The sequence below is a fragment of the Scyliorhinus torazame genome, chromosome 9 (genome assembly GCF_047496885.1).
Source record: "Scyliorhinus torazame isolate Kashiwa2021f chromosome 9, sScyTor2.1, whole genome shotgun sequence".
Lineage (NCBI taxonomy): Eukaryota > Metazoa > Chordata > Chondrichthyes > Carcharhiniformes > Scyliorhinidae > Scyliorhinus > Scyliorhinus torazame.
In genome coordinates this window covers 165,042,042-165,060,425 of record NC_092715.1, presented here as the reverse complement: position 1 = coordinate 165,060,425, position 18,384 = coordinate 165,042,042, and the positions used below count along the sequence as shown (strand labels likewise).

General features: G+C 42.7%; 1 protein-coding gene across 2 annotated transcripts in view; it reads left to right on the top strand.

The window, feature by feature from the left end:
* fancc (FA complementation group C) overlaps positions 1-18,384 on the top strand; it is a 274,053-nt gene that overhangs the window by 55,999 nt on the left and 199,670 nt on the right. The window contains exons 3-4 of one of the 2 annotated variants that reach the window (XM_072516729.1): positions 2,638-2,732; positions 8,640-8,788. In XM_072516729.1, the coding sequence (XP_072372830.1) occupies positions 2,723-2,732; positions 8,640-8,788 (159 nt within the window). In that variant the 5' untranslated portion in view covers positions 2,638-2,722. The remainder of the gene's footprint in view (positions 1-2,637; positions 2,733-8,639; positions 8,789-18,384) is intronic. The other variant, XM_072516728.1, reaches the window with a different exon arrangement.

Sequence of the window (18,384 nt, the reverse complement as noted above, 5' to 3'; positions counted from 1 at the left end):
GTCTCTTTTCGGGGTATAAGCTCAACATGGGGAAAAATGAGATATGTCCACTTAATGCCCGGGTTCAGAGGAGGGGTTTGGGGGCTGCTGCTTCGGTTGGTCGGGGCGAGTTTTCGTTACCTTGGGATAGAAGTGGCACTGGGTTGGGCCCAGCTACACAAGTTGAATTTGGCGCAGTTGGTGGAGGGAATGAAGGCGATGGACTTTAAGAGGTGGGATCTGCTGCCATTGTTGTTGGTTGGTCGGATCTAGACAATAAAGATGACCGTGTTGCTGAAATTTTTGTTTGTGTTGTGAACCTCCCGATCTTTGTGCCCTAGTCCTTTTTTAGACAGGTTAGCATTGCTGAACTTGCAAAACTATTATTAGGCATCAAACATTGCAATGGTTAAGAAATGGGCGGTGGAGGAGCGGTTGGAGTGGGGCAGCCCCATGGAAAGGGACCAGTTTGAAGGCACTATTGCTGGCACCCCTTCCGTTCTCACCAGCCAGGTACATCATGTGCCCAGTGGTGGTATCAGCATTGAAGGTGTGGAACCAGTGCTACAATAATAGGTTTGCCCCGCCGGGGTTGGATGCCAGGTTCTGGGGGTTGCAGGTGGGGATGGAATACTTTGGGATTTATTTATTGGAGGGAGGTTTGCAGATCTAGAGGAGCTGAAGGGGACGTTTCAGTTGCTGAAAGGGAATGGGCTCAGGTATCTGCAGGTTAGGGTCTTTATGAGGAAGGAGGTGCCTTTGTTTCTGATGCTGCCACCCCTGATGCTGCAGAACAAACTCCTGTCTGAGGAGGAAATAGGAGAGGGCAAGGTCGTCATATGGAATATTGAGTCATTGGGGTGGGGGGTGGTGGTTTCTGTTCGAGTTGGGTTAAAAGTTTTAAAAAAAGGGGGCAGGCGCCTGGGTGGCAGTGGGTAGAGCGGGGGAGCGAAGATGGTTGGGGACATGTGTAAGGGTGTTTCGGCTGTTTGCTGTTGCTGTGGTTGTTTTTTGAGTTTTTTTTCTGCTTTCTTATGCATGTATTTGAAAATGCCTCCAATGAAATGTTTATCAAAAAAAAATAGAGGATTAGATCACTGAAAGATTGGGGAAAATACAGCACCTTTCTGTTTATGGATGGATAATGAGTGGAGAAATCAGGGGGCTGTTTAAATTAATCCCCTTCTGTCTGTAACAGGTGTGGGGGCAGCACCTGCTTTTTCTAGGAAGCACTTGAGAACAAAGAGGAAACATTTTTTTAAAAACTAAAAAAACTGCGGTTAGAAAACCGCATGCTCCCCTGAATTTATAGATCCCTGCAGAGGTATATAAATAAACAATCTTAATCCCTCCTTTGAAACTGCCTCGACCTGTCAATCAAAAAGCTTTTAGGAGGCAATGATGCGTGAAATTGAATGTAAACAATGCAGTTCAAAGCTTTTAGCCTTCTAGGCAAACAAACAGTTTTCAATACTTAAAGGGAAATGAAATTGACATTGAGAAAACCACTTCAAAGTTTTACACCACATTGAAGGGTTTTGGGATCCTCCACCTTTACCTTCACCTCACAGATTTTTGAACTTGGCATACCAAAAGAGCTTTTAAAGATTTTAGGGATCCAGGTGGGAACACGTCCACTTTATTATGAGAGAACGTCTAATTTGTAGATACTGACTGACTGTTAAAAGGTCTTAAACGCTGCAGAATGTAAGAGTATGGGACAACCCTCATCCCATGAAAGACCCCTGACCTGAGCCTCTTCCACCCAGCACAAGCTCCCCTGATGCCCACTTTCCATGAAGGACCCCCCCCTCCCGCCCATGCCACTCTTGAGGAATTTGTAGGGAGGGTACTCACCCCCTTGCCACCCTGGACTGCAAGCTACCAGGTGGGCATTGCAAGGGGATGGACTGAGGGAATGAGGGGGTGCTGAAGGGAAGAACTGAGAGGGCAGGGGGATGAAGTGTGATGGGAATAGCACTGAAAACCCGATTGAGGGTAACATATTTTCTAAGTGCCATTGCATGGCACGTCAGGGTTGCTCTCAGCGCAAATGGGAATCAATCTGATTTTCCTGCTGGCAGGAGCAATTAGTTGCTGATCAGGGGAATTGTGCCCATCGTTGTTCACTCCGTGTTTTTGTGCTGTAGCGTGAACTGAAATTGTTCATTTCTCCATTAGTGGTAAAAGAGAGAAACTTTTAAAAGTTTGGAGATTCAGTGGATGTCATTTCCATGTGAGAGAACAAACCTGTTTAAAATTCTATTCATTATTTGGATTTTAAACCTGTAACTGATGTGGATGTGCATTTTTATTACTGATTCATACTTATGTTGATAATATGTATTTTTTTTTACATAATTACAATGAAGGCATTAGTCTAGCCAATATTTAGTGCTCAAAGTTGAAATGTACATAGTAAACCTATAATCTAGTATTTTTCTCTGCAACAAATATGTAATTGTTCAAGTAAACCGGAATTTCTGTCTCCGCACAGCTGCTTATGATTTATGGTAACATGTTCTAATTCATACTGTTAAAGTGAACTCTAAGGAAGTTTCAGTGTACCATTAAAGTCTAATGCAGATACTTGGCGGTAAGTGATTTACATACTTCAGTCTACTTTATATTTAAACTGATTGCTGTTTGTTAATACAGAGGAGAGCCACCAGAACCTGTTACATTGCCTGTGGTGTCTCTACAGTGCAGAACCTGAGAATGCTGTGGAACTGAAGGCCAATGAATGGATATGGGTAAGATTATCTGTCTCTTTCAACTTCTGCAGATTGTGGTTTAAAATTTCCCCAGTAATTTCTGCTGATTTTGCACTATAACTTCAGTGGGAAATGAATGACAATTTCATTTTGAGGCTCAAGGGATTTTCTCAATGAGTTGAGCATTTTGTTTTTTGTCAGTTGTTTTCAAAGCAGTTGTCATAATTTACTATTTCTTGTTGAACTACGTCATGGGTCGGAAACGTGTCATGGTCAGTAACACGTAACGAGCCATGGTAGAAAACATGCCATGGTCAGAAATAGGAGCAGGAGGAGGCCATTCGGCTCTTTGAGCCTGCTCCGCCATTCATGACTGACCATCAACTCAATAGGCTAATCCCTCTTTCCTCCCATATCCTTTGATTCCTTTTGCCCGAAGTGCTATATTTAACTGCTTCTTGAAAACATACAATGTTTGATAGAGTTATCGAGTTTATGGCATGAAAACAGGCCCTTCGGCCCAACTTGTCCATGTTGCCCAGTTTTTACCATTAAGCTAGTCCCAATTGTCTGCATTTGGCCCATACCCTCTATACCCATCTTTCCCATATGACTGTCCAAAGGCTTTTTAGAAGACAAAATTGTACCCGCCTCTACAACTGCCTCTGGCAGCTCGTTCCAGATATTCACCACCCTCTGTGTGAAAAAAGTGCCCCATTGGATCATTTTTTATCTCTCCTCTCACCTTAAACCTATGTCCTCTAATTTTAGACTCCCCTACCTTTGGGAAAAGATGTTGACTATCTACCTTATCTATGCCCCTCATTATTTTATAGACCTCTATATGATCACCCCTAAGCCTCCTACGGTGCAGGGAAAAAAGTCCCAGATTTTCCAGCCTCTCCTTATAACTCAAACCATCAAATCCCAGTAGCATCCTTATAAATCTTTTCTGCACTCTTTCTAGTTTAATAATATCCTTTCTATAGCAGGGTGACCAGAACTGTACACAGTCTTCCAAGCGTGGCCTTACTAATGTCTTGTACAACTTCATCAAGCCGTCCTAACTCCTGTATTCAATGTTTTGACCAATGAAACCAAGCATGACGAATGCCTTCTTCACCACCCTGTCCACCTGTGACTCCACATTCAAGGAGTTATGAACCAGTATTGCTGGATATGTTTGTTCTATAACTCTCCCCAACATCCAACCATTAACTGAGTAGGTCCTGCCCCGATTCGATCTACCAAAATGTATCACCTCACATTTATCTGAATTAAACTCCATCTGCCATTCATCGGCCCACTGGTCCAATTGATTAAGATCCCATTGCAATCCAAGATAACCGTCTTCATTGTCCACTTACTAACCATGCGTCGTAAATTCTCATCCACATCATTAATATATTTGGCCTCAACTACTTCCTGTGGTAATAAATTCCACATGCTTATCAATCTCTGGATGAAGCAATTTCTCCTCATCTCTGTCCTAAATGGTCTACCCCATATCCTCAGACTGTGACCCTTGGTTCTGGACACACCCACCCTCGGGAACATCCTTCCTGCATCTACCTGTCTAGTCCTGTTAGAATTTTATAGGTTTCTATGAGATTTCCCCTCATTCTTAACTCCAGTGAATACAATCCTAACTGACACAATCTCTCCTCATGCGTATGTCCTGCCATCCTAATCCCATGCGCTTTAATTTTACATGCTAATCTCTTATACGGACTTTGTCAAAAGCCTTCTGAAAGTCCAAATATATCACATCCTCTGGCTCCCCCTCGTCAACTCTACTAGTTACATCCTCAAAGAATTCCAGTAGATTTGTTGAGCATGATTTCCCCTTCATAAATCCATGCTGACTCTATGATCCTGCCACTGTTTTTTAAGTGCTCTGGTATAAAATCTTTGATAACGGATTCTAGAATTTTCCCCACTACCTGTGTCAGGCTTACTGGTCTATAATTCCCTGTTTTCTCTCTATCTTTTTAAAAAAAATAGTGGAGTTACATTAGCTACCTTCCAACCTGCAGGAACTAATCCAGAGTCTATAGAAATCTGGGAGATGACCACCAATACATCTACTATTTCTAGAACCACTTCCTTAAATACTCTGTGATGTAGATTATCATGCTGTGGGGATTTATCAGCCTTCAATTTCATCAATTTCCGCAACACCATTTCCCTAATATTGATCTCCTTCAGTTTCACCCACTCACTAATCAGCGCATTCCCCAACATTCTTCCATGTGACTACTAATTCTATCCAAAATAATTAGGTAGAAAACGTGTCATGGTCGGAAACCTGTCATGGTCGGAAATGGTCGGAGACCAATCGTGGTAGAAAGCTCCTCGAGGTCAGAAACACGGCATGGTCGAAACGCGTACCATATCATGGTAGAACACGTGGCATGATAGACAACGCCTTAAAGTAGAAAACAAGTCATGGTCGGATACGCGTCGTGGTCGGATACGCGTCGTGGTCGGATACGCGTCGTGGTCGGAAACGCGTCGTGGTCAGAAACGCTTAACGTAGAAATGCGTCACGGTCCGAAATGTCTCATGACAGAAAACGCGCCATGGTTGGAAACACGTCATAAAGGTTATCGAGGTCATAGAATTTACAGTGCAGATGGAGGCCGTTCGGCCCATCGAGTCTGCACCGACCCTTGGAAAGAGCACCCTACCTAAGCCCACTGCTCCACCCTATCCCCGTAACTCAACCTAACCTTTTTGGACACAGAGCAATTTAGCATGGCCAATCCACCTAAGCTGCACGCCGACACGGGGAGAAAGTGCAAACTCCGCACAGACAGTGACCCAAGCCGGGAATCGAACCTGGAACCCTGGAGCTGTGAAACAACTGTGCTAACCACTGTGCTCCCATGCGCCATGGCCGGAAAACGAGTCATGGCTGGAAAACGTGTCATGGCCGGAAACCCGAAAGGCGCTGTGTTCAGAAACAAGCCTTGGTCAAAGCGGGTTGTGGTCAGAAACATGTCCTGGTCGGAAATGAGTCACGGTCGGAGACGAGTCACGGTCGGAAACGAGTCACGGTGGAGACGCGTCATGGTCGGAGATGCGTCATAGTCGGAGATGCGTCATAGTCGGAGACGCGTCACGGTCGGAGACGCGTCACGGTCGGAGACGCGTCATGGTCGGAGACGCGTCACGGTCGGAAGTGTGTCATGTTCAGAAACGTGTCATGTTCAGAAACGTGTCATGTTCAGAAACGTGTCATGATAGAAAAGAAGTCATGGTCAGAAACAGTGTCACGGTAGAAAATGTGTCATGGCACAAAACATCTCATTGGCGGAAACATGTAATGGTCAGAAACGTGTGATGGTAGATAATGTATCATGGCCGGAAACGTGTTGTGGCCGGAAACGCGTCATGGTCATAAACTCGAAACCTGTCACGGTCGGAAACTCGGAACGCGTCACGGCCGGAAACGCATCACCTGGAAACGAGTCACGGCCGGAAACGCATCACACCTGGAAACGCGTCACGGCCGGAAACTCATCACGGACGGAATCTCGCCACGGCCGGAAAGGCGTCACGGTCGCAAACTCAAAACCTGTCACGGTCGGAAACCTGTCATGGTCGGAAACTTGTCACGGTCAGAAACGCGTTGTGGTCAAACTCAAAACACGTCGTGGTCAGAAAGGCGTCATGGTAGAAAACAAAACATGGTCAAAGCGAGTCATGGTCGGAACCCCGTTGTGGTCGGAACCGTGTCGCGGTCAGAAACAAGTTATTGTCAGAAGTACATCATGGTCGAAAATGCGTCATGTTCGGAAGCACGTCAAGGTATAAAACACGTCATGTCAGAAACACGTCATGGTAGAAAACACGTCATGTGTTGAAAACATGTCATGGATGAAAGTGCGTCATGTTTGAAAATGCGTCATGGTCAGAAATGTGTCATGGTAGAAAACACATTATGGCCGAAAACGTGTATTGGTCAAAAACACGATCTGGTCGAAACCCGTCATGGTCGGAACCCTATCTAGAAATTCTACCCCATATTTGTACCCCATACGCTGCACACATGTCACTCTGCAAAAGTACGCTGTCTCCTATTAAAATTTAAAACCCATACTGGAAGTGGCTCTATAATGTAAACAATCAGTAATTTCTTACATTTACCATAATATTTTCTATAATGAAAAGAATTTTAAAAAATTTATATGTTGTAGCTGATTTAAAAAAACATATTTTTATTGCTGTTTTGACATTTCATATCATACGCTACACAAGACAAAATCAACATGTATCTAGAAGAATTTACAGAAACTCTAGTTTTAGCGATTTTACATAAGATGTATCCTCTCGATATATGGAGCTTGTCATACAGGGTTACAGTTATACGGTAATTGAGTAAGATCCAGACAGAGGTACTTCACAAACAAAATGCTGCTGAGCACTTGCTGGCCCAGACCTTGGTCCACGGTATGCCCACTCAGTCATCTGGGGCCTGTAGATGGCTGTGCTTCCCTGAGGGAGAGAGCGAAGGAAAGTTGGGATAAAGAGAGTAAAACAAATGTGACAGGAAAAAACATTAAACAAAAGTGTTATTTCATGTTTTTATTTTTGTATACCTCCAGTGCGAATTCCAATCTGAAGAAATGAAATTCCACACTTTTAAAAGTTAATTTCAAGAAGGTTGTTTGCCAGTTATTAAGAAACGTACTTGTACTGGCATGGATAAGGACTAACCTTTTCTGACCTGATCAGTGTCTGTGGAAGGGAAATTAATGAGTTGCCCACTTGGAAGCATGCTGGGAAATGCTTGACTATAGTTTAACACAGCTTTTGAACAAAAATAAGTGGGTTCGGTAATGTAAACAAAATACTGTTTAATATTTTGGACTCGGCCTTATTATGAGAAGTTGTTCTTCTGAAGGACAACAAAATGCATCCTCGAGAATTGTTTTTAAACCAAGAGCAAAACATTTGTATTTCCATTTGCGTATGTTCTCAAGGTTTATCTCTTCAAAGTTGTTTATTTCACACTATAAATATAATGGTTTTCAATTGTATAACTCAGAGTGCTGTGGAATGGCTATGTAGCCAGACCACTCCTCTCTCCGCAAATATTTGTGTAAATAAATTTCCTTAAATCGAACGTCAAAGAATTTGTCTTTATTATAATTTTCACAACAGTGTGTACCCATCAAATAAGTACCTCAGCTTCATGCTGTTCCTTGTGTTTCAATGCCGAGCCTCTTGGCTATCTAGATAGCATGAAAACAAAACTCGGGAAGAAAAGGGAACCCTGGACAATAATTTCCTGATTTCTGTGTTTTAGCACACAAATGTGATTGTTGATTTACACTTTTGAAATATGCGTGTTGATAGCCCCTATTTTTACTGCAAAGTCTGGGCCATAGGTAGATAGTCAGCGAATGTGCTTAAAAGCCCATTTGTCCTCAGCCAACATAAAATTTATGATGTAGTAGCTGCTGTCTTTGTATTCAAGTGAAGATACCATCCTACATCATTTAAGGATTGGTCAGGTTATGCAGCAATTGTAATTAATATGCAGATCTGATTATCGAATGTAATTTGGCTTCTGCAGCTCACACCCAAACTTCAAATCAAATTGAGGAAGGAGACTTTTTATTTAAAAAAAATGAATTGGCACTTGTGGAGCAACATGGAACATTCTGATATTAATAACGGCTGTCCCTGTCACTTGTGACCAAAGTGCATTATTGGCATTGTTAACCTGCATTTTTAAGAAATGAACCTATCCCCAATGATATTTAATGGCCAGAAATGGCTTGTGAACTTCATTGTTTTGAGGTATTGGATGACCTCTTGTGTGGTCTTTATCTCAAGCATCATGTTGTAATGTGTAGTACCTCAATTCTGAATTTTCCACAGGTGGTGTTTGGATTATATTTTTATTGACCCCACTTGTAATTGCTCATCTTTCAGGCAGCACGGTGGTGCAGTGGTTAGCACTGCTGTCTCACGCAGCCGAGGACCCGGGTTCGATCCCGGCCCCAGGTCACTGTCCGTGTGGCGATTGCACATTCGCCCCGTGTTTGCGTGAGTCTCACCCCCACAACCCAAAGATGTCTAGGGTAGGTGGATTGCTCATGCTAAATTGACCTTTAATTGGAAAAATAAAAAAATAAAATACTTGTTCATCTTTCTGTTGGTTTCTTTGTACCTTTGTTGATTGCTGTTCCCAAAGATGAGAGAATAGCTGGGGTGATTTTGCGAACGTTGCCACTTAATGCTAATTTTAAAATGATCTTCCACAAACGCTATTTTATTCTGATCTAAAACCTTTTACTTTTGTGAAATTAAAATTAGGTGATTTAAATATATATATTTGTAATTTATGAAGTGGTCAAAAATTGAATGAAGTCACCTTGGTATTTACTGTTCCTTATGACCATGGTTAAAATATTACTGGACTTTTTTATACAACAATTTATTTATTCACTGTGTATTTGTCTATAAATTTAAGGAACCAATCTTTGATATGCTATTTCAGCAATCAAATCTTAAGCAGAAAAATTGTTGGGTATTATTTTAGCTTTCAGATTCCAGTCAGAGAATGTTTTCTTTCCCCCCTCCATTTCTGTTCATAAGTTTCCATGCCAAGTACTCTTTACTAACAAAAAACATAAGCAGTATGGGTACAGAGAAATGTTCTTATCACTTTGATGGAGAATATTGCAATGCACATCATGATTTTTAAAAAATGTATGTGACAGAAAGTAATATTATTAAACTGTTAGCCGGATATGATGCTGGAGTATATGCCATAGCCACAACACACAGACCAGACTCTGAAGAGATAGTTAATACAGTAATTACACTGTGGATCGGGGACTACTACCGGTAAATATTAGTGTTCAGATTCGCTTTAATCACCAGCTTCCCATTAATGGGTGGTCAAATGTCTGTATAAATTTCAAAGTAATCTGACTAATCGGTTTCTCATATAGCAGTGGATATAATGCAGGGCGGATGTCAATGGTATCATTTGATACTTTTATTACTTTTCTTTAGGTTTAATACATGTGATAGTTTGAGGTTCTAAGTGAACTGACAGAGATTGTGAAACCAAGTAAATGCTGTATAATTATATATATATATATATATATATAGCCAATAATTTGTTTTTACTCAAATGTGTGTTATAAATAATGTTCTCTGCTGATCACAAGCTTTGGATCCTGTGATGACTGTAAAACTCAATTTGATATTGATAAAAGACCCTGCTATTTTTTCTGTGTGACAAGGTTATAAAATGTTTGAATCTGTGGTGCTTTATGTAATCATATCAAAAGATTAGTGGTGCAGAGCATGAATTAATTCTATTGCGCTTCCAGTAAGACAGACTGTTAAAATGTTATTAAACTGCGCAAAATTCGGAATCTGCTTATATTACCCTTAGCATGAAATTTGAGATTTTAAAATATATCTGAAATGTAATATTTTCACTCAAGTCGATGATGTAATGACTGCATTCGTTATTACATTACTGTTTGCTGTCTTTTCTGTGTATACTACACTCAGTTTTGTTTTTGTGCAGTAATTGGCATCAGGCTACATACACACACTGGGATTGTGGAGATTAAAATGAAGAACAACAACTTTTAATAAGTTTACCATGGGACTATGAAAAATAATAACTGTCCTAAAAGTGCCAGTGCATTCGGTATGTTGATTGGTTCAGTGGGCAGCACAGTAGCATAGTGGTTAGCACAGTTGCATCACAGCTCCAGGGTCCCAGGTTCGATTCCCGGCTTGGGTCACTGTCTGTGCAGAGTCTGCACGTTCTCCCCGTGTGTGCGTGGGTTTCCTCCGGGTGCTCCGGTTTCCCCCCACAGCCCAAAGTGATGCGGGTTGGGTGTATTGGCCATGCAAAAATTGCCCTTAGTGTCCAAAAAAGGTTAAATGGGGGTTACTGGGTTACGGGGATAGGGTAGAGACGTGGGCTTGAATAGGGTGCTCTTTGTAAAGGCTGGTGCAGACTCGATGGGCCGAATGAGCTCGTTCTGCACTGTAAATTCTATGATTCTAAATTATATGATTCCTCATTAACCAAAAGACAACCAATTAAAAACAGCTATGTAAATTAAATAGGTGGCTTATTATCTTTATCAAAGTTGGCATCTCTGTTATATCCATCTACTAATCCACTCATAATGAAACAACTAAGAGTTACCACAAATGCAATTAAAGGCCTTTTACTGACCATATTTTTGTGAAAAAAATACAGCAAATCAGTAAAAATAATTCCACATCAATTTACTAATTCTATTTCTGATGATAGCAACTGCATCCCCATGGCTTGGTGGGAACTTTGCAATTTATAAACCCTTCTGGCTGCATGCACAAATCCTAAAGATATGTTGCTAATAACCATGCACTCACATATCTTTAGTGTGAAAAAAAGTGTCTTTGCCAACCTGAACCTTTTCTCCTTATCTGCCTTGAGTTCTGAATGTTCCAATGTGGACCATGCAAACCAAAGCACTATTGGTGTGATGAGACCTGGGGATGGATTTAACTTCAATCCTTGGTATGGCATGCCCCTGAGTATCACCACCTTTGGTGATCTCTTGCAAATGTAACTTTTGAATTGTAGACAGAGAAAATATAGTGATAGAGAAAGGTGGAAAATTGGATAAAGATATGGAGGGAGACTGAGTCAAGAGCATAATATGAGGCCAGAGGAGAGACTATCTATACACGATGCCATAGTAGCTATGGTAGTTATTATTTTTCCCATCTTAGTGTTTCTACTTGTATTGGTTTCTTAGAATGCTTAGAATTACAGAGCAACACGTAATTGAAACCTTGTGATTATTTTAAGATGTGCTGCTGCTGTGAAGGGAAAATTAAAATCCAAAGAAAATATATTTTGCAATGTTTAATGTCCAGTTCCAAACTCCACCTACTTCATTTCTGTAAAGCTCCGTGCATACACTGGATAGCAGTTGGAGTTCATTATGATAGCAGTTCATTATGCTGAAGCTCTAACTTTGTAAATCTCCTGTTACAAATGGTTGCAATTTGACTGTTTTTGTTTAACTCTTGCTATTCTTCCACTACTGTCCGCAGCTCTGTTTGTTTAAATCCGTCATCAAATGTAACCTGAGTTTCTGAAATAGTAATTATTTTGCATCTGGTGGAATCATAGCAATGGGGACATTGCTGAAAAAAAGTAGTTTAGAAAAAATGGAGTTTAAAAAGTGGAGGTCTATACAACGTTGTTTATGAACCTTTCCAGCAAAATGTAATTTGCAAATCGGAGAGAGAAATGCTACATGACAAGTGGAACTAAGGTAAAAAGGGCGCAGACCCACTTTCGGAAATGACCTCATGTTTATAAATGATCTCTGGACGTTCATGCTTTAAGACACAGAAGGATGGCAGGATATGGCAGCACATAAAAACAAGTTATTACTTGACTGCAAGACATTTCGTGGTAGAGGGCTATAAATTTTAAACTTGTGTTTGTTTTATCATGTAGGTTGATGGTTTAATGAACAAGGAAAACATAATTAAATAAGTATTGTAGTACAGTTCTTCCATCACATTGTCTGGACACTGTTAAAAATTATTAGATTTAGTTACAAAGATCTCATCGTGATGATTTAGTTCGATAGTCAAAGATCTTATGTGTCTAGATTTGTCAGTTTCTGCACCAGCTTATGCTCTTTTCTGGGTCATAACATTTAAAGAATTTTGTTATTGCCCACCTAGGGTCCTTTAATTCTTATCCTCTGCATCTTCCTTTAATTCTTCATAATTCTTGTGCACTCTACCTTTTTGTCCATTGTGAGTGCTTTGCTTTCCCAGCCCTATTGGTGTTCTGCTGGAACTAGAGCAGCAATTTACTGCCAGCGGCTGTTCACTGAACTTTAAACTCTGCTGTTCAGCTCACTGTCAGCCTTTCTGCTCTTACTCCATTTGTCCCAGTCTGCATTGGCAGATTTCCTGGGCATTAGGGTGGGCTTGGGGGAGGGGAGGGTGGTTGGGGAGTGCTGGGAGACCATCGTAGGTATTTGCCGTTGAGTTTTCTTTTGGAACTCTGGCTGAGGCTCTGATCACTTGAGTGACCCAGGATTTCTGCCATGGAACCCTAACATTTGCACTGAGACCCCTGATTTTTCCTGTTAGGAAATAGGGATATTTTAAGAAATTTATATTTGTATTGTGTGAATAAAATAGAAGTTTAAGCTTAATTTGTATTTTTGTATGTGTGTTCTAAGAAAGTGTTACAACCCCAGTTCAGCTTCATGTTAAAAAGGTAGCCTGTAAGTCTGTATGTTTTAGTTTCACTTTAAACGTTGTCTGCATTGTAATAAGGGATTTACCAAAATGGGGAAACCACAAGAGAAGAGGAAGGGGGGATATCATAGACCGATCAAGAGGGCAGCAAAACGTACATACAGTTAGTCAAATGAAGGACAAAACAAACCTCTCTGTAAAATAAAGCAAATTAGTGCAGGCAAGAAAAATGCAATGTATATAAGTAACAACTGTTTATGAATATGAGAAAAGCCAATAAAAAGATTTTCAAAAAAAATAAATAAATAGAAGCAATTGCAAGGTTTAAAAATACTAAGCTGTTGCTCAGCAACTAGAGGCCCCCACTGAAAAACAGAAGCACTTGGAACCAGGTAACCCAGAGGCAAGAAGCATTTCACGGGCACTGACAGAACAGGCAGGACCGTACAAAGGGACAGAAAGCCAAGTTCCAGAAATTGAAATAGAAAGTCCCAGAAACTAGGGAGTGGGAACTAACGAATATCCAAGGGAGATAGTTGAGTCAAAGGAACAAAGAATAAGAATCTGGACAAAGTCCTGTTTGGTGAAGTTAAAGCAGAGAAGAAAAAGGGCTCTGAATTAAAGAGACAGCCACGCAAATTAGATTTAAAGTCGGCCAGTGGGAAGCAAGATCGTGGTGATCCTAAGGTTGGTGACATCTTAACACAGCCGGTAAAGCAGGAGGAGTGCTATGTTGGCGTGGCTGGGTACCTGAGAGATTGTGTGGAAGCTTAAATGCATGTAGCGATCCAGGGCAGAACATATCTGACTAATATTACTGTGAAGAAGCTCAAAGAAAGTTTTCTCGTAACCATCCAGAATATTATTGTTGAAATTAGTGAACTAAGTGCACATGCCTGATGGAGCAACCAAAGCACCAATATAAGGGATGGTTGCCTCGGCTGACTATAACAATGAGATTTTTAATCTGGAGGAGAGCATGTATTTGTGTGCGGTTGACTGGTCAATACTGGCAAAAAATATCAGCGTGTCGGAGAGCTGTCTCCAACCTATCAACTTCTGAGATTAACCGAGTGCGTAGACAACTTGTGTCCATCCTCCTCAGGAGAGGCAGATTGTCTATTAATGTATTATCATTTCTCAATAATATTTCAACTTCCTTGCAAATTTAAGGGTGCATCCTGAAATTTGTCATTAAGCAATTGAAAGGGATGAATCAAACTAATGGAAATATTGCCGATAATCATGGGTATTCACAGTTGCTTTCTTACCTGCTTGTGGGAAAAGGCTTGTGCACGCCAGGTACTTTTGCTGAGTAATTCCGTTCTATATTTTAAACGTTTTCGCAATCGTATCGAGATGAGTGGTACTATGAATGCTTTAGATTGTTGCTCAGTCAAGGACCAATATGCCAAGCTCCAGCCGACCGTTCAGGGATCCAGTACCAGCTTGCTGCTGTTCAGAGACCAGCAACAATTTGCTGCTCTTCCGAGATCTGCAGCTAACAGTCGCAAATGGGTGCACAATACAGGAGGCACAACACCGGGTGATAGGTTAAACTGAGCGTTCTCGATATCTCTGAACAATATGTTTAAGGAGGCTCAGGAAGTCAGGTCGGGTGGTGGCAGGCACGTGCAGCCTCTTGGAAGGAGATCTGGGTGGGATTCTCCTATCGGGCGGCTAAGTGCCGACGCCGGCGTAAAAACGGGAGTGTTTTACTCCGGCGTCAGCGCCCGTTCCAAGACCCGATTCTCTGGGCCACAGTGGGGTAGCATGGCGCTGGAGCGGCCCATGCCGTTGCAGCTGCCGATCCCTGTGTGAACCCGGCGCATGAACCACGGGTCCGCGCATGTGCAGTTGGCCCGTCGCCAACTAGCGCATGCGCAGTGGCCTTCTTCCCTGCGCCGGCCCCGACGCCAAACGGGGTGGGCCCCGATCGCGGGCCAGGCCACGACGGAGGTCCCCCCGCCCCACCCCACAGGCCACCCCCGGACCCTTCAAGGCTGAGGTCCCGCCGGCTCAGAGGATGTTAGAACGTCGCCGGCGGGACTCAGCCTTTTGTTGATGGCCGTTCTAATCCGGGCCGGTGAATCGGCACGCCGGCCCGGGCCGGAGAGTTGGCGCATACCCCGACCGGCGCTGCGCCGACCACGCCGGCCCCAGTGGCGCTGATTCTCCGCTCTGCGGAGAATTGTGTCCCAGCATCGGGGCGGCGTGGCGTGGCCCGCCGGCGATTCTCCAACCCGGCGGGGGGTCGGAGAATTCCGCTCCCGTTTCCTGCTGGATCTGGTGACCCGCACCATCCATGGCTATCAAAGTTACCACTGACCTTGACATTTTTTAATAATTGAGTCTTTTCAAGTCTCTGCCAGAGACATACCATTATGACAGCTTTTCTCTAAAGCCAGTCAACAAGAGTGGTGCTTGGGTTTGTGACTCTGGCTAGTTTCCCATAGGTGTCGGGTGTTATTAATTATGCACACACAGCAATTTGGGCACATGCAGACTATCAAGGGATATTCCTTAACTGCAACAGCATTTACTCCATTGATGTGAAGCTGGTGTGTAACCCATGAAGATATTTCTGTGTGCCAGACTTCCAGGGAGGTGCTATGATGCTTTTGCCCTGTGGCAGTCCAAGCTCCTCCTTCTCTTCAGACATGTATACACACCTGAGAGGTGAATTCCAGGAGACAGATTCTACTTTAAACTTGGTTGATGACACCCTTCAGAAACCCTAAGAATTCACCTGAACCCATTCACCTGAGGAAGGAGCAGCGCTCTGAAAGCTAGTGATATCGAAACAAACCTGTTGGACTTTAACCTGGTGGTGTAAGACTTCTTACTGTGCTCACCCCAGTCCAACGCCGGCATCTCCACATCATGCCTAAGAATGAAGACAGTATTGCGACAATGAAAGCCCCGTTACCACCAGATTATGATCAAAGTAGCTGTGGAATGCTGAAGATCTTTTTCAGCAACCGAGACAGATCTGAACATAGATCCCTGAAAGTTGCCACCCAGGTTGATAGGGTTGTGAAGAAGGCCTATGGAGTGTTGGCCTTTATTGGTAGAGGGATTGAGTTCCGGAGTCAGGAGGTCATGTTGCATCTGTACAAAACTCTGGTACGGCCGCATTTGGAGTATTGCGTACAGTTCTGGTCACCGCATTATAGGAAGGACGTGGAGGCTTTGGAGCGGGTGCAGAGGAGATTTACCAGGATGTTGCCTGGTATGGAGGGAAAATCTTATGAGGAAAGGCTGATGGACTTGAGGTTGTTTTCGTTGGAGAGAAGAAGGTTAAGAGGAGACTTAATAGAGGCATACAAAATGATCAGGGGATTAGATAGGGTGGACAGTGAGAGCCTTCTCCCGCGGATGGAAATGGCTGGCACGAGGGGACATAGCTTTAAACTGAGGGGTAATAGATATAGGACAGAGGTCAGAGCTAGGTTCTTTACGCAAAGAGTGGTGAGGCCGTGGAATGCCCTACCGGCAACAGTAGTGAACTCGCCAACATTGAGGGCATTTAAAAGTTTATTGGATAAGCATATGGATGATAATGGCATAGTGTAGGTTAGATGGCTTTTGTTTCGGTGCAACATCGTGGGCCGAAAGGCCTGTACTGCGCTGTATCGTTCTATGTTCTATGTTCTATGAACAGTGTGGTTCAGTACGCTCTCCAGAATGGTCATTGTTTATTTGCATCCTGCAGAACGTTGTGCCATATAGAGGGTTGCTCTTATAGGAGGAATAAGATGAAGAGCACAGATTGTCCTTGGATTATTTGAGGGAGATGTGAGGAAAAGGTGATAAGAGCAGTATGCACCCAACTTCTCACATTAATGCTAAGGATGCCCGCATTAATGCAAAAAACACCGTCGATGTACCAGTGGACCGATATCACAAATCCATGCAGCGCAACTCTTTACCTGCCCCTCACCTGATCCACTGATGCAAACGCCCACCAGCTTTGAATATACCCTGCCCCCCCAATTGGGCTTTTGTCAATTCATGTCATCCCATTCATCAACAGACAAGTTAAATTAAGAGAATGGGCAAAATGGGAAAGTGATGGAATCATATCTATGTGATGTAACTAACCAACAGAAAATTAACAACACAACATGTTCTAATCAGTAGTAGAGAAAATGCGAGAGTCTACTATAAAGGCTGCGACAACAGAACACGTAGAAAATATCAACGGGATTAGACAACACTGATGAAAGTGAAATAATGTTTGACAAACCTACAGGAGTTTGAGGATATAATTAGTGAAATAGATAAGGGAGAGCTAGTATATTTGGATTTGCAGTAAACTTTTGATAAAGTCGGACATAAAAGGTTAGTGTGTAAAATTAAAGCACGTGTATTGGCATGGATTGAGAATTGGGTAGCAGGCAGAAAACAGTACGAATAAATGGGGTCTTTTTCAGAGTGGCAGGCAGTGACGACTGGGGTATCGCAGGGATCTGTGCTTGGGTCCAGCTATTCACAATATATCAATGATTTGGATGAGGGAACTATATGTAATATTTCCAAGTTTGCCGACGTCATGAAATTTGGTGGGAATGTGAGTGATGAGGAGGATGTTAAGAGGAGCTTCAAGGTGATTTAGACAAGTTAAGTGAGTGGGCAAATACATGGCAGATGCAGTATGACGTGGCTAAGTGCGATGTTATCCACTTCAATAGGAAAAATTAATGGCAGAGTATTGTTTAAATGGTGATAGATTGGGAAATGTTGACTTAGAAAGGGTCCTGGATGTCCTTGTGCACCTATCACTGAAAGCAAGCATGGAGGTATGGCAAGCAGTTCAGAAGGCAAATGGTAAGTTGGCCTTCACTGCAAGAGGATTTGAGTACAGGAGCAAGGATGTCTTACTGCAGCTCTGTAGGGCCTTGATGAGACCACACACAGAGTATTGTGTACAGTTTTGGTCTCCTTGTCTAAGAAAGGATATACTTGCCATAGAGGGAATGAGCAAGGGTCACCAGACTGATTCCTGGGATGACAGGATTGCCATATGAGGAGAGGTTGGGTCGACTAGGCCTATATTGATTGGCATTTAGGAGAATGAGAGGCGACTTCATTGATGCCTATAACATTCTGACAGGGCTGGACAGACTTGGTGCAGAGAAGTGGTTTCCTCTGGCTGGGAGATCTAGAACAAGAGTCACCGTCTTAGGATACGGGGTAGGCCATTTAGGACTGAGGTGAGGCGAAACTGCTTCACTCAGAGGGTGTTGGGCCTGTGGAATTCTCTACCACCGAAGGCAGTGAAGACCAAATCACTGAATATATTTAAGAAGGAAATAGATACATTTCTAGACTCTAATGGTATCAAAGGGTATGGAGAGAGCGCAGAAGTATGGTGGTGAGATGGGAGATCAACCGTGGTCATATTGAATGGTGGAGCAGG